This window comes from Syngnathoides biaculeatus, chromosome 6, assembly GCF_019802595.1.
Source record: "Syngnathoides biaculeatus isolate LvHL_M chromosome 6, ASM1980259v1, whole genome shotgun sequence".
Classification (NCBI taxonomy): Eukaryota; Metazoa; Chordata; class Actinopteri; order Syngnathiformes; family Syngnathidae; genus Syngnathoides; species Syngnathoides biaculeatus.
This window is the reverse complement of record NC_084645.1, coordinates 10,973,441-10,986,741: the sequence shown is the minus strand read 5'-3', so window position 1 is coordinate 10,986,741 and position 13,301 is coordinate 10,973,441. Positions and strand designations below refer to the sequence as shown.

The 13,301-nt window shown below is 39.8% G+C and overlaps 2 protein-coding genes across 3 annotated transcripts in view; one reads left to right on the top strand and one right to left on the bottom strand.

The window, feature by feature from the left end:
* Window positions 1-7,684, bottom strand: part of LOC133501857 (uncharacterized) — a 34,496-nt gene extending 26,812 nt beyond the window's left edge. The window contains exons 1-2 of the mRNA XM_061821950.1: window positions 7,421-7,684; window positions 1,286-1,405 (exon numbers count right to left, since the gene is read on the bottom strand). The gene's annotated coding sequence lies outside the window, so the exon portion shown is untranslated. The remainder of the gene's footprint in view (window positions 1-1,285; window positions 1,406-7,420) is intronic.
* Window positions 1-13,301, top strand: part of edc4 (enhancer of mRNA decapping 4) — a 77,197-nt gene that overhangs the window by 29,465 nt on the left and 34,431 nt on the right. For both annotated transcript variants that reach the window (XM_061821948.1, XM_061821949.1), the window contains 2 exons: window positions 10,454-10,634; window positions 12,374-12,440. In XM_061821948.1, coding sequence (XP_061677932.1) covers window positions 10,454-10,634; window positions 12,374-12,440 — 248 coding nt within the window. The remainder of the gene's footprint in view (window positions 1-10,453; window positions 10,635-12,373; window positions 12,441-13,301) is intronic.

Sequence of the window (13,301 nt, the reverse complement as noted above, 5' to 3'; positions counted from 1 at the left end):
AGTACCACACCTTCTATTAAAGTATTATTGATATGCTGCTGAGAATAGAGTATTAAAACGGCAGACCAAGAATTAATTTTTGAAAAATACTATAGATATCTGGTTTAAATCACACAAACATATAGGGGACACTCCTTTACTTTCACGCTTTTCTCCCATATGGGGTAATCCGACTTTTAATGGTAGAGGAGCAGATTGGGGGTTTTAAATTATGGTTAAATAATGGTATAAAATCAATAGGTGACCCTTATGTAAATGGTGAAATCCTTATATTCATTCAAATATTTCAACAATTTTCTATTCCTAATAAGCATTTTTTCAAATATCTGCAGTTAAAACACTTTGTCAGCACAAATCAAAAACATAATGTATGAACCCCCTTTGTCCAGTTTAGAAGATATTTTCCAGTCAGGTTTGCATGGATGTAAGCAGATATCTATGTTCTATAAATCACTAGTCTCACATGATACAGAATCAAGTAAAAATAGACTGGAGGCATGGAAACTAGATATTAAAGAAAATATTTAAGTAATTGATTGGGAAAATGCATGCCTTAAAGCACAAAAAAAAACAATAAATACTAGAATGAGGCTATTACATTATAAATGGCTTATGAGAACTTATGTGACTCCTGTTAAACTTCATCAGGGGACCCCTGACATTCCAGACACGTGTAGTAAGTGCTCTAATGACAAGGGTACTTTATATCATTGTTTATGGGATTGTTGGAAAGTCAAAGATTATTGGAAATCTATTGTTCAAACAATTTCTATAATAGTTGGAATGCAGGTTCCTCATTGCGCAACACTGTGTATCTTAGGTATATATCCCAAGGATTTTGCTGTTAATAAAAAAAAAAGGCCACGCTTATAGACTTTGGTCTCCCGCAGGCCAGGAAAACAATTGCATTATTTTGGAAAAAAGTGGACGTTCCTCCAATAAAAGTATGGATGTTGGAAATGGCATCTTGTGTTGCACTGGAAAGACTCACGTATATTACGAGAGGAAGAGCTCAGGAATTTGAGGACATATGGAGACCCTTAGAAGAGTTTTTGAAAAAAATGTGAATTATTTGTGATTTGTGTGCTTTTTTTTTTTAATACTATGTCTGTGCATACTGTGTTTTTTTTTTGTTGTTTCTTTTGTTTTTGTTTTACTGTTATTGTGTTGTTTTTATAAATATATTATTTTATAAATATATTGTTTAAAAAAAAAAAAGAGGTAGTCAGGGCTAAGACTTAGCACTTTTTCTGAAATCATCAGTCAAAACTTCAACAATACTTACTCTGGTCTTTCTATTGGTCCGTTGTGGTGAAAAAGGGACAAAGCTCTCTTTACCGGCCTATCTACGTTCCTCCCCTCACCTATGGTCACGAGCTGTGGGTCATGACCAAAAGAACAAGACCTGGGATACAAGTGGCCGAAATTATTTTCCTTCGCATGGCATCCCTGCGGTCACACTTAGAGATAGGGTGAGAAGCTCGGTCATCCGGGAAGAGCTCAGAGTTGGGCTGCTGTTACTCCGCATTGTGAGGGGCCAGATGAGGTGGATAGGGAATCTGATTCAGATTCGTCTTTGATGCATCCCTGGTGCGGTGTTCCGGGCATGGCTCAATGGGAGGAGACCCCGGGGATGCCCCAGGACACGCTGGAGAGACTGGCTACAATTCGCTGTCTGAAATTCATCGTCTAAATTCTGTGTTAACAACACCTGAAGTAACCCTGCCTTCTTAACACTGAATATAGACAGTGAATTTCAGACAGCGAATTGTAGTCAGTTGAATTACAGATGGCCAATTGTAGTTAGTTGTGAATTTTACAACAAAATTGTCAGTGGCATTTTTAATTCAAATCCTGGTGGCACATATTTACTTTCGTAATTGTGGTTTAATTGAAAAAAAGCTTTGACTTATCCAGTTATTTTAGACATAACACACAGTGACATAACACCTCAACCTATCTGTAGTCATCTGGAGACGCTGCTAAATATAATTCTCATCTGTATAGAGCTCGTCCACCTATGTCATAAAATCATGTGACATCACCATATTGCCGGTCAAACAAAGCATTGTTGCAAGTTAATTCCATTGAGACAAAACGAAAATGTCTTATAGCACGACACCCAGTTTTGTGAGAATAAACGAAGGTACGTGGAAAAATGAGAGACACTTGGCATAGAGGACCCATATTTAATGCTAATGTCGATGTTTTTGCTGAAAAGAAATTGAACTCTTAATTCGCTTCTGCCTGTCTTGGACAACTGGATATATACATGTATCCGGTGAGTAAGTCGTCGAGATTTAAACTGAAAAGTTTGAAAGCGTATAAAAGTCTGGACGCATAAAAATACTTCATTGCTGGATCTGTTCTCAATCAAGAACAAATCCCACATCAGTGATGGAGCCACTCAGATTTTTGCAATACAAATACCAATATTTAAATAAATTACCCATGGTTTTACACAAACTCGCCTTCATTAACTGGCTGGGGGAAAAAATGTACACGTAAGTGTATTGCTGCCAGATGCTTACCTCCGCAAACCTCTCCGACAGACGGTTTATTATTATTCTTTTAATACGCAATGTTCTCAAATGAGTCAATTTGGCGTTATAAATACTTCTTGATAATTTGAGATTGAGAAGAATAATTCCTACATGAAATGATAGCTACACAGGTGTGTATATTTTGTTGGGCCATCCATCTTGCACGAGCTCTAACTTCTCATTTTTTCTATACAAATACCAATATTTAAATAAATAACACATGGTTTTACACAAACTCACATTCATTAACTGTGATTGGGGGAAAAAAATTAAGACGGAGTCGTCTCCTCTGTACACATAAGTGTATTGCGGCCACACGTTAACCTCCGTAAACATCTCTGTGACAGATGGTTTATTTTTTTTAAATACGCATTGTTCTCAAATGAGTCAACTTGGCATAAGAAACACTTCTTGATAATTCAAGATTTCTACCTGAAATGATTGCTACACAGGCATGTCTTTTTCGTTGGGCACCATCCATTCCATTTAATTGCCAAAATCCATGTATCTTTTCTCCTCTTTTCAGCTGGTATTCCATAGAATGATCTCCTTGAAGAACTGTCTCATCTATTGTGACAACCAACAGCACAATAGGTCTTGAGCATTGGGAAAAATGTGCTCCGGTTCAGCCGACTCCTGTGCAGCCTTGTTTGGCCGGCAACCCATTTATCTTTTCTGGTCTTTTTAGCTGGCATTCTATAGAATGATATCTTTGAAGAACTCTGTCATCTATTGTGACAACCAACAGCACAACAGGTATCGGACAGTTTGAAAAATCTGCTCCGGTTCAACGACGCCAGCACTGCCGGCCGGCTTGGTTTGGCTGGCCATATGGCACCGTGTAAAAACTGTGACGTCACGTGCATGAGCTCTATAGCTATGATAATCAAAATTCAAATTCTAAAGAATTTCACCCAAGGATAGCATGTACAAGCTGAACAGAAGGGGTCTAAGAATTTACCCTTTAAGGGACCGCAGAGGTCAGGCATCTCCAAAGTGCAGCCCACGGGCCAATTGCGGCCCACGTTAAAATTTTCACTGGCCCGCAGCCTCTGTGGAAAAAATCAATTACATGCGGCCCGCTTGCACCGTTGACTGCTGTATAAAATACTCATGTAAAAAAAATAGTTTACATTTCACCAAAAGATGGCATTAGTGCCGTGGCCAAATCCTTGTTGCAATTGACATCTGACCTTTTTGTCATAATTTCAGCACACCCCATTCCAAACATGGAAACTGCAGCTAAATAAAAACCTTTCACTGCGTGTGAATTTATTAGAGAATGTGTGCTGAAAATAGTTTTGAAAATTTGTCCTGAGAAAAAGCAAGATTTTGCCAGTTTGCCTGGCTTGCAACACTATGGTACGGAGAATTGAAGATGTTTCATTAGATATTAAGAGACAAAAGGAGCAGAGTTTGACTTTTTTTCATGAGCCTGGCATGAAATCATGGACTGATGTGACACGGCGGAGTGACTGATTATTATTATTTTTTTTGGAAGAGTGGACAGCGGCAATTGGGCCAATGGTTGATAGAGATGTTTTCAAAATAAGTCTGCTGTTGACTTTACAAACTCAGAACTATTTTTTACAAACTTTTGTTTCCAGGTTTTACCAATCCTTTGAGTCACTAAACCAATATTGAGCTGGATGACCAGTTTTGTTTTGTTTTTGTTTTTTTAATTGATGCTTCACATCTCGGTGGCATGGAGTCAATAGACTTTTGGCAATTTTCAGCTGTTATTCCACTCCAAGATACCTTAACAGGATTCCGCAATTCATTTACATTTTTGATGTCACACCACAAGTTCTTGATTTAATTATGGTCTGGGGATTGGGCTGGCCACTCCATGACATTAACTTTGTTGGTTTGGAACGAAGACTTTGCATGTTTACTAGTGTGTTTGTGGTCATTGTCTTGTTGAAACACCCATTTCAAGGGCGTGTCCTCTTCAGTATAAGGCAGGATGATGTCTTCAAGTATTTTGACATCTGCAAACCAATCCATGATCCCAAGTATGTGCTAAATAGGCCTAACACCATAGTAGGAAAAACATGCCAAATCATGATGCTTGCACTACCATGCTTCACTGTCTTTACTGTGTGCTGTGGCTTGAATTCAGAGTTTGGGGGTTGTCTCACAAACTCAGGGATGAGAATTTACCGCGGAGTCACGTACTTCCAAGTTTTTTCATCTGAAATATTGATTTTTGTGAAACGTGTAAATCCGTTCAGAAAATTTGGGGTGGAGTGGGGGGTACGGCTTGACGCGGGGCAGGGTTAGTGGAAAACGGCATTGCTATCTGTTTGCATTAAAATTTGTTTTCAACAAGGACAACATTCCGATTTCAGCATTTTGGTGGTATTTCGTCGGTATTTTCACTGTGATGTTAACATTTTATAAAGAAGCATTCTGTTTACTACGGCATATTTATATCTTATAGACATACGTACGCATATGTTATCGAGCGGTCTGCACGTTTGCCAGTATGGTGAAAGTCTTGGAGCGAAGATCGTACAGGGAAATTGATAAAAACGACAGGGTAAAAAACTGTTTCAGACGGGCATAGCTTGAAAAAAGTGTAACCGTGCAGATAGGAATGAAAACTGTATCAACATGTCTAACCGAACACACAAAATGTAGACATTCCCCGCAAAGTGCTCTGCACTCTGTGTTCCGATAGGAGCAAAAAATATCCAGGAGCATATCTAAACCCACAACTGTTAATACAATTAGGCCTATCTTTTTGCACTGGCCCTATCAATCACTCATTTTATCGCTCACTTTTATTTCATAATCTCTTATTTTTATATATTATAAACAAATGGTGTACTTATCTCTGAAGTATAACTTGTAAGTGTAGTAGCCTATTTTTTATAAATTTCACTTTTTTTTTTTCCCCAAGTTTGGCAAAATTATTTTGGGTTTGACTCATATTTTAAGTTTTCAAAATATTATGATTGACCTGTATTTATACTGTTAGAAGTAACCAGAGGTCACCATTTAACAGTGCATTTTATAAAAAAAAAAAAAAAAATTGCCGAAAGGGGGGCGCACCCCACTTTGAACCTCCCCAAAGGCAGACATTTTCAGAGTTTTTCCAAATTGGTCATTCTCATCCCTGCAAACTGTGTGCGGCCTTTGATCCCCGAAAGAGCAATTTTACTCTCATCATTCCACAAAATGTTTCTCCATTTCTCTTTAGGCCAGTTGATATATTCGTTGGCAAATTATAGCCTGTTCTGCACATGCCTTTTTTTCAATTTTTTTATTATTTTAACAGAGGGACTTCGCAGGGAGTTCTTGTAAATAGATTAGCTTCACACAGATGTGTTCTCACTGTCGGAGTACTTACAGGTAACTCCAGACTGTCTTTGATCATCCCAGAGCTGATCGTTGTCTGAGCCTTTGCCATTCTGGTTATTCTGCGATCCATTTTGATGGTTATCTTCTGTTTTCTGCCACGGGTCTCTGGTTTTGTTCTCCAGTTTAAGGCATTCGAGATCATTTTAGTTGAACAGCCTCTAATTTTTCGCATTTCTTTATAAAATTTCCCCTCTCCAATCAAACTGTTAATCAAAGTACGCTGATTTTCTTATTGTGTTGAACGACCAATTTTTCTAGGGCTTTCAAGGAGAATACCTGATTGACACCTGATTTTCACAAAATTGATGACCTCACTGATTGCCACTGCTTTTTTAAACACACCCTTTTCAACAAATTGCCCATTTTTGTGTGTTTATACTGTATAGAGCTTGTGTACGTGCCGTCACCATTTTCACAGCGCCATATTACTGGTCAAAAAGAGCTGCTCGACAGGTGTGCGGGACATTGAACTGGAGCAGCATATTCACAATGCCCGAGACTTGTTGTGCTTTTGGTTGTTACAACAGACGAGATAGATATTCAAGGAGGTCATTCTATAGAATAAAAAAACGTCGGTCACACAGAGGTTAAGGTAGGTTAACATGTGGCCGCAATACGCTTCCGTGTACGGGGGTTGAAGCCTATCCCAGCAGTTCATTTTCTTTTTTTAAATACGCATTGGACTCATATGAGAACATCCATCCATCCATTTTCTTTGCTGCTTATCCTCACGAGGGTTGCGGGGAGTGCTGGAGCCTATCCCAGCTGTCAAAGGCCAGGAGGCGGGGTACACCCTGAACTTGTTGCCAGCCAATCGCAGGGCACATAGAGACAAACAGCCGCACTCCCAGTCACACCTAGAGGCAATTTAGAGTGTCCAATTAATGTTGCATGTTTTTGGGATGTGGGAGGAAACCGGAGTGCCCGGAGAAAACCCATGCAGGCATGGGGAGAACATGCAAACTCCACACAGGCGGGTCCAGGTTCGAACCCGGGTCCTCAGAACTGTGAGGCCAATGCTTTACCAGCGGAACCACCATGCTGCCCATTTAAGAACAATGCATATTTAAAAAAAAAAAAAAAAATCTGTCACGGATAGGTTTACCGAAGTTTAACGTGTGGCCGGAACACGCTTTGTGTGTGGAGGAGCCGACTCCTGTCGTTTTTTTTTTTTAAACGCATTGTTTTAAAAATGAGCCAACTTGGCATTATAAATACTTGTTGGTAAATGCTACGTAGGAGCCAACTTGCTGTTCCTTTTTTTTTTTTCTTCCCCCAATCATAGTTAATGAATGCGAATTTATGTAAAACCTGGGGTCATTTATTTAAATATTTACGTGTGAATTTAGACTTACGTCAGCTTTGTTCAAACCAGCAATATGCGACAAGGAAGTTGTATTGTTTCTGACAATTTAATCTCACACACATCAACACAACACAAATGCGATAAAATAGGTAACAAAATAGGCGTTCAACAACAGAGTAGTTGAGCCACAATGGCGAATAGTCACCATTCTTGAACGAGTGTTCCCAAACAAGCAAATGTTCGTCCCAGCGGGTATTCCAAGTTAGCGAAAGTTCAAGCCAGTCCAAAAAACGAAAGGTGGCAGGCGTTTGTGTAGTTAGTGTTCTAAGCAGCGTAGTTTTCCAGAACAGTAGTGAGGTTTTAAAAAGCCTCGCTGTCCGTCTTTCTCGTACTTATATAGGTAATCCTTGAAACATTTCAGACTTCTGCGTCACAAAGGATACAAAGAGTTTGCGTCACATGGACCCAGGAGCATTAGAGGAAACGACCTCACATCATAAAGACCTAATAGTATGAAAGGAAACAGTGTCACAAAGACCCACATTATAACAAAAGCATAAAAGAAAAATAAAGTACAAAAATGAAAATACACACACAAAAGTATTTGTATTGAATACTAGCTGAAAAGATCGATGGATTTCGGCAAAGGTTAAGTGTAGCCGAACACATTCCTGTGTTCACGAGCTGTCTCCCCATTAAGAAATGATCCAGCAACGAAGTACTGTATTTGTGTGCGTCCAGACTTTTCTACGCCTTCAAACTCTTCCGTGTAAATCTCGACGACTTACTCACCAGATACATGTGTAGACCCAGTTGTCCAAGACAAGCGGAAGCGGGTTAACAGTCCAATTTCTTATTGGCGAAAACATCGACTTCTGCTTTATATATGGGTCGTCTATATACCACGTATCTCTCATTTTTCCTCGTATCTTCGTTTATCAACACTTTCTAAATGTTTCACGGTATCGGACAAAACTCCGAGCATCGTGCTATAAGACATATTTTTGTGTCGTCTCCAACTGACTTAGCATTGAGCAATGCTTTGCTTGCCCGGCACTTTGGCCTGTCACGTGACGTACTGTAGGTACACGAGCTCTATACTCATGAATGCTGGGTCTTGTTGGTTTCCTGAGAATCTACTCCACCTACTGGTAACTTGTTTGACATGTAGGAATAATAAAATAAACTGAAAACGTGGATTAATGTGGTTAGTCACAGACAATTTGTTTTATTACTACTGGATACTCAAACCTGCTCGTTGCCTCTCACTGTGGGCAACTCCAGAGTGGAAGAGACTCCTACCCCTTTCTTAAGAGGATTGCTACTGGAGCCTGAGCCATGTGTGGAGGTGACCCTGACTATAACTAGTTGGAACTTCTTGACCTCGCACTCCTTCCATGTCAGAGAGGTGACATTCCACATCCCTAGAGTCAGGTTCTGTAGCTGGGGATCAGATAGCCAAGATCTCCACCTTCGGCCACCACCCAAATCACGCTGCTCCCGACTCCCACAGGTGGTGAGCCCATAGCAAGGGCCTGCGGGGGCACATCTGGCATCCCTTGCTCAAGTTGGAGGTCAAAACAATAAAGCAATGAAATGAAGCCATTTTAATTTTAATCTTTGGTATATACCGTAATGTCTCAAAAATAATGCGCAAATTTTTTTCAAAAAATTTTCAAAAAGTTAATAGAGCGCATTATATTTAGCTATGGTTGAAAAAAAAAAAATACAATCACATTGTATAGTCGTATACAGGTACATAGCGTTGTAAAAAAACATACATTTCAATATGATATCCGATGTCTAATGTTGCACATTTATATATGTTATGGTAATGTGCACCCCCGACTTGAGCTCTCAGAGCTGCTCCGGCAGCTTGCATTTTACGATTGTTAGCGTAGCATGCTTGTTGCTACTGCACCAAAGATCAGAAACAACTGTCCACGAGTTTAAACATAAACTAAGACAAACAAATGTCAACTACAACAGCTGGTTGTGCAGCTGCTTTTAAAAGAAACGTGTCATCACTCCTGCGGATTATGCCAGCAACCCGGAAGTCGCGCCCCAGTCCGAAACAATGATAGCTCGCCTCAATAGCTTCAGGTGGTTATCAAAACAATGTGAGCTCAAACTATGTAATACGATCATCATGTGGACATAAAATAAAAGCGGTAGAGCGCACATAATTGAAATGCTCGCTTTTTAAATAATGTGCCCATTTCACACGTTTCTATGTAGTTTGAGCTCATGTTGTTTTGATAGCCACCAGACGCCATATTGAAAGATGCTACGGATTGGAGCCGAATGGAGGGGGAGGGATTGTGGTGCGCCACGCAAACTCTTGGAATTAAAAAAAAAAAATAACTCATCAATGATGAGTTCCACAGCGATGCACCAAATAAAGCTACGATGGATCTTTTTTGGATTGGACATGAGTCATAATGCTTCTTTTGAAGGCTTGGCCAAGGATGTGTAATATAGTGGATAAACTGCACTGTGCACAAACGTTTTATGTACAAATATTTAATGCAGTGTTTAATAAACAATGTTAAAGGGTTTATATTTTTAAGACTGAAATATGTGTTAACAGTATTAATAAAATGTTGTGCCATCATTGAGCATTTATTTGACTTGGTTGAGGGATTCTGTTCTGACAATAACAGGGACCAGGACAAGTGTGTCCTGTGGCTTGTCCCAAGATTATATTACCGCTACATCAGCACATGCACATTATTATTAATGAGTGTTGTGCGGACAGTTTTTTGAAAAACAATACAAGTACAAACCTAACAAAATATAGATACAGATCATTCCTAATATTCTGAGGATATGGGTAGCAAATTGGTGGTGCGTATTGTACATTGGTGGAATGGTTTTCCTGATATTTTTTTTTTTTTTTTTTTTTTTTTTTTTTTTTTAGGTCTACTTTGGGGGGTGCGCATTATACTTCAGGGCACATTATACTCAAAGAAATTACGGTACATCCAAATGTATTTTAGTGCTGTCAATAAATGTTTTTCTGCGTGAAGAAAATACTATTTTACCTTGCTCTGCTTTTCAGTGTCAGATTGCTTAATTTATGGTAAAATAAGAAAAAAATTATGCCAATGGCTGGAAAATACACCCCTTTATTTACTTGAAGGAATCAAGAGCTTTTTCGTTCATGACCAATATATCACTGCAGACTCTGGAGACAGTCTACTATGTTTAATATTAATTTGTTGTCATCCTTTTCCAGGTTCTTTATGTGATGGAGCTGAGCCAAGATCTGGAAAAAGGGAAAGCAACTTTCACTGCAGTGTCAGAGTTTTTATTGACCCATCCTGTGCTGAGCTTTGGCGTTCAAGATGTTGCCCAAAGCCCTTTACGACATACTGAAGTTCTTCCTGCAGAGGAGGAGAGTGAGAGCACAACAACAGGTGGGTCCATGATATCCTTAATGGTGGGTGAAAAAAGATAGTGACGAAAAAAAGTATTTGAACACCCTGCTACATTGCAAGTTCTCCCACTTAGAAATCATGGGTCTGAAATTGCCATAGTTGGTGCATGTCCACTGTAAGAGAGATAATCTAAAAAGAACAATCCAGAAATCACAATGTATAATTTTTTTTTTAACGATTTATTTGTGTGATACAGCTGCAAATAAGTATTTGAACACCGGGAAAAACCCATGTTAATATTTGGTACAATAGCCTTTGTTGACAATTACAGAGGTCAAACGTTTTCTGTAGTTGTTCACCAGGTTTGCACACAGTGCAGGAGGGATTTTGGCCCACTCCTCCACACAGATCTTCTCTAGATCAGACGGGTTTCTGGGATGTCACTGAGAAACACAAGAGTTTCAGCTACCTCCAAAGATTTTTTTATTGGGTTTAGGTCTGGAGACTGGCTAGGCCACGCCAGAACCTTGATATGCTTCTTACAAAGTCACACCTTAGTTTTCCTGGCTGTGTGCTTCGGGTCATTGTCATATTGAAAGACCTAGCCACGACCCATTTTCACTGCTCTGACTGAGGGAAAGACGTTGTTCCCCAAAATCTTACAATGCATGGCCGTGGTCATCCTCTCCTTAATACAGTGCAGTCGTCCTCTCCCAGGTGCAGAAAAACACCCCCAATGCATGATGCTACCACCCCCATGCTTCACAGTAGAGATGGTGTTCTTGGGATGGAATTCATCATTTGTCTTCCTCCAAACACGGTTAGTGGAATTATGACCAAAAAATTCAATTTTGGTCTCATCTGACCACAAAACTTCCTCCCATGACTCCTCTGTATCATCCAAATGGTCATTGGCAAACTTGAGACAGGCATTGACGTGCTGGTTTAAGCAGGGGAACCTTTCTTGCCATGCATGATTTAAAACCATGATGTCTTAGTGTATTACCAACACTCACCTTGGAAACGGTGGTCCCAGTTCTTTTCATGTCATTGACCAAGTCCTGTCGTTTAGTCCTGGGCTGATTCCTCACCTTTCTAAGGATCATTGAGACCCCACGAGGTGATATCTTGGATAGGGCTCCACTCCAATTAAGATTGACCGTCATGTTTAGCTTCTTCCATTTTCTAATGATTGCTCCAACAGTGGACCTTTTTTCACTGAGCTGCTTGGCAATTCCTCCATAGCCCTTTCCAGCCATGTTGAGTTGTACAATTTTGTCCCTGGTGTCTTTGGACAGCTATTTGGTCTTGGCCATGTTACAAGTTTGAGTTTCACTGATTGTATGGAGTGTACAGGTGTCTTTATGCAGCTAACAACCTCCCACTGGTGCATCTGATTCAGGATAATACATGGAGTGGAGGTGGACTTTTAAAGGTGGACTAACAGGTCTTTGAGGGTCAGAATTCTAGCTGATGGACAGGTGTTCAAATACTTATTTGTGGTTGTATCACACAAATAAATCGTTAAAAAAATCATACATTGTGATATCTGGATTTTTCTTTTTAGATTATCTCTTCACAGTGGACATGCACCTACAATGAAAATGTCAGAACCCTCTATGATTTCTAAGTGGGAGAACTTGCAATATAGCACGGTGTTCAAATTTTCTTCACTCTAACTAAAGAGCCTTTTTTGAGCTGGAGCATATTTATAATCAGTTATTCACACACAGCACAGAGGTCATGATTGATTATTTTTCCTCCCTGGTTTCTTTCAGAGGAAACTCAAGGACCCACAGAGTCAAAATCTGGCATCCAGATTAAACTGTACTGTGTTCACACCAAGTGAGTTCCCTTACACCGTTCAAATTTGAGTGTTTTATGGAAAAAAAAATACCAGTTAAAAGTTGAGACACCTCTCATTCAATAGCTTGAGTTTTTATAAAGTGTTAGTCCGTGCCTTCCTCAAAGGTAGTTGTGCGGGCACAGGAAACAAACTGCCCATCTTTTTTGTTCTCTTTTGGTGTGTTTGTTGGGCTCTGGCGTGGTCTGCCCAGGGTTTTAGATTTAATTGCTTATTGTTTAGTTGCTTTGTCTGTGCAACATCAGCTATAGGTGCCACAGTTGTCAACTGGTTAGCACATCTGCCTCAGAATTCTGGTTGAATTAAGGTTTGAATTCTGGCCTTGGCTGTGTAGCGTTTGTATGTTCTTCACGCCTCTGCATGGGTTTTCTCCCGGCACTCTGAATTCCTCCCACATCCCAAAACAATGTATGGTAGTTTGATTGAATACTAAATTGCCTGCAGGAGTGTATGAATTTGCGTGCGAATTATTTTTGGTTTCAATGTGCCTTACGATTGGCTGGCAACCAGTTCAGGGTGTACCACACTTTTCGCCCCAAGATAGCTGGGATAGGCTACACCATGCCCGCAACCCTTGTGGGGATAAGTGGTAAAGAAAATGGACTGATGAATAAGCTATATTTAATGGTAGCTGTAAAACATGCGTCTTTCAGGTATGTTGTATAGTCTCTCTTGCTCACCTGGACACACAACCGTGTGCACGCACACACGCGCACAATCAATAATTGGTCAACAGCTTTTTCATTCTCAGTAATTTCTGTGAATGAAGCAAAAACTGTTTCTTTAAGGTATGCATGTATTTTGGGGCACTTAAAATATAAATGGTGCCTGTGGACCCCCAT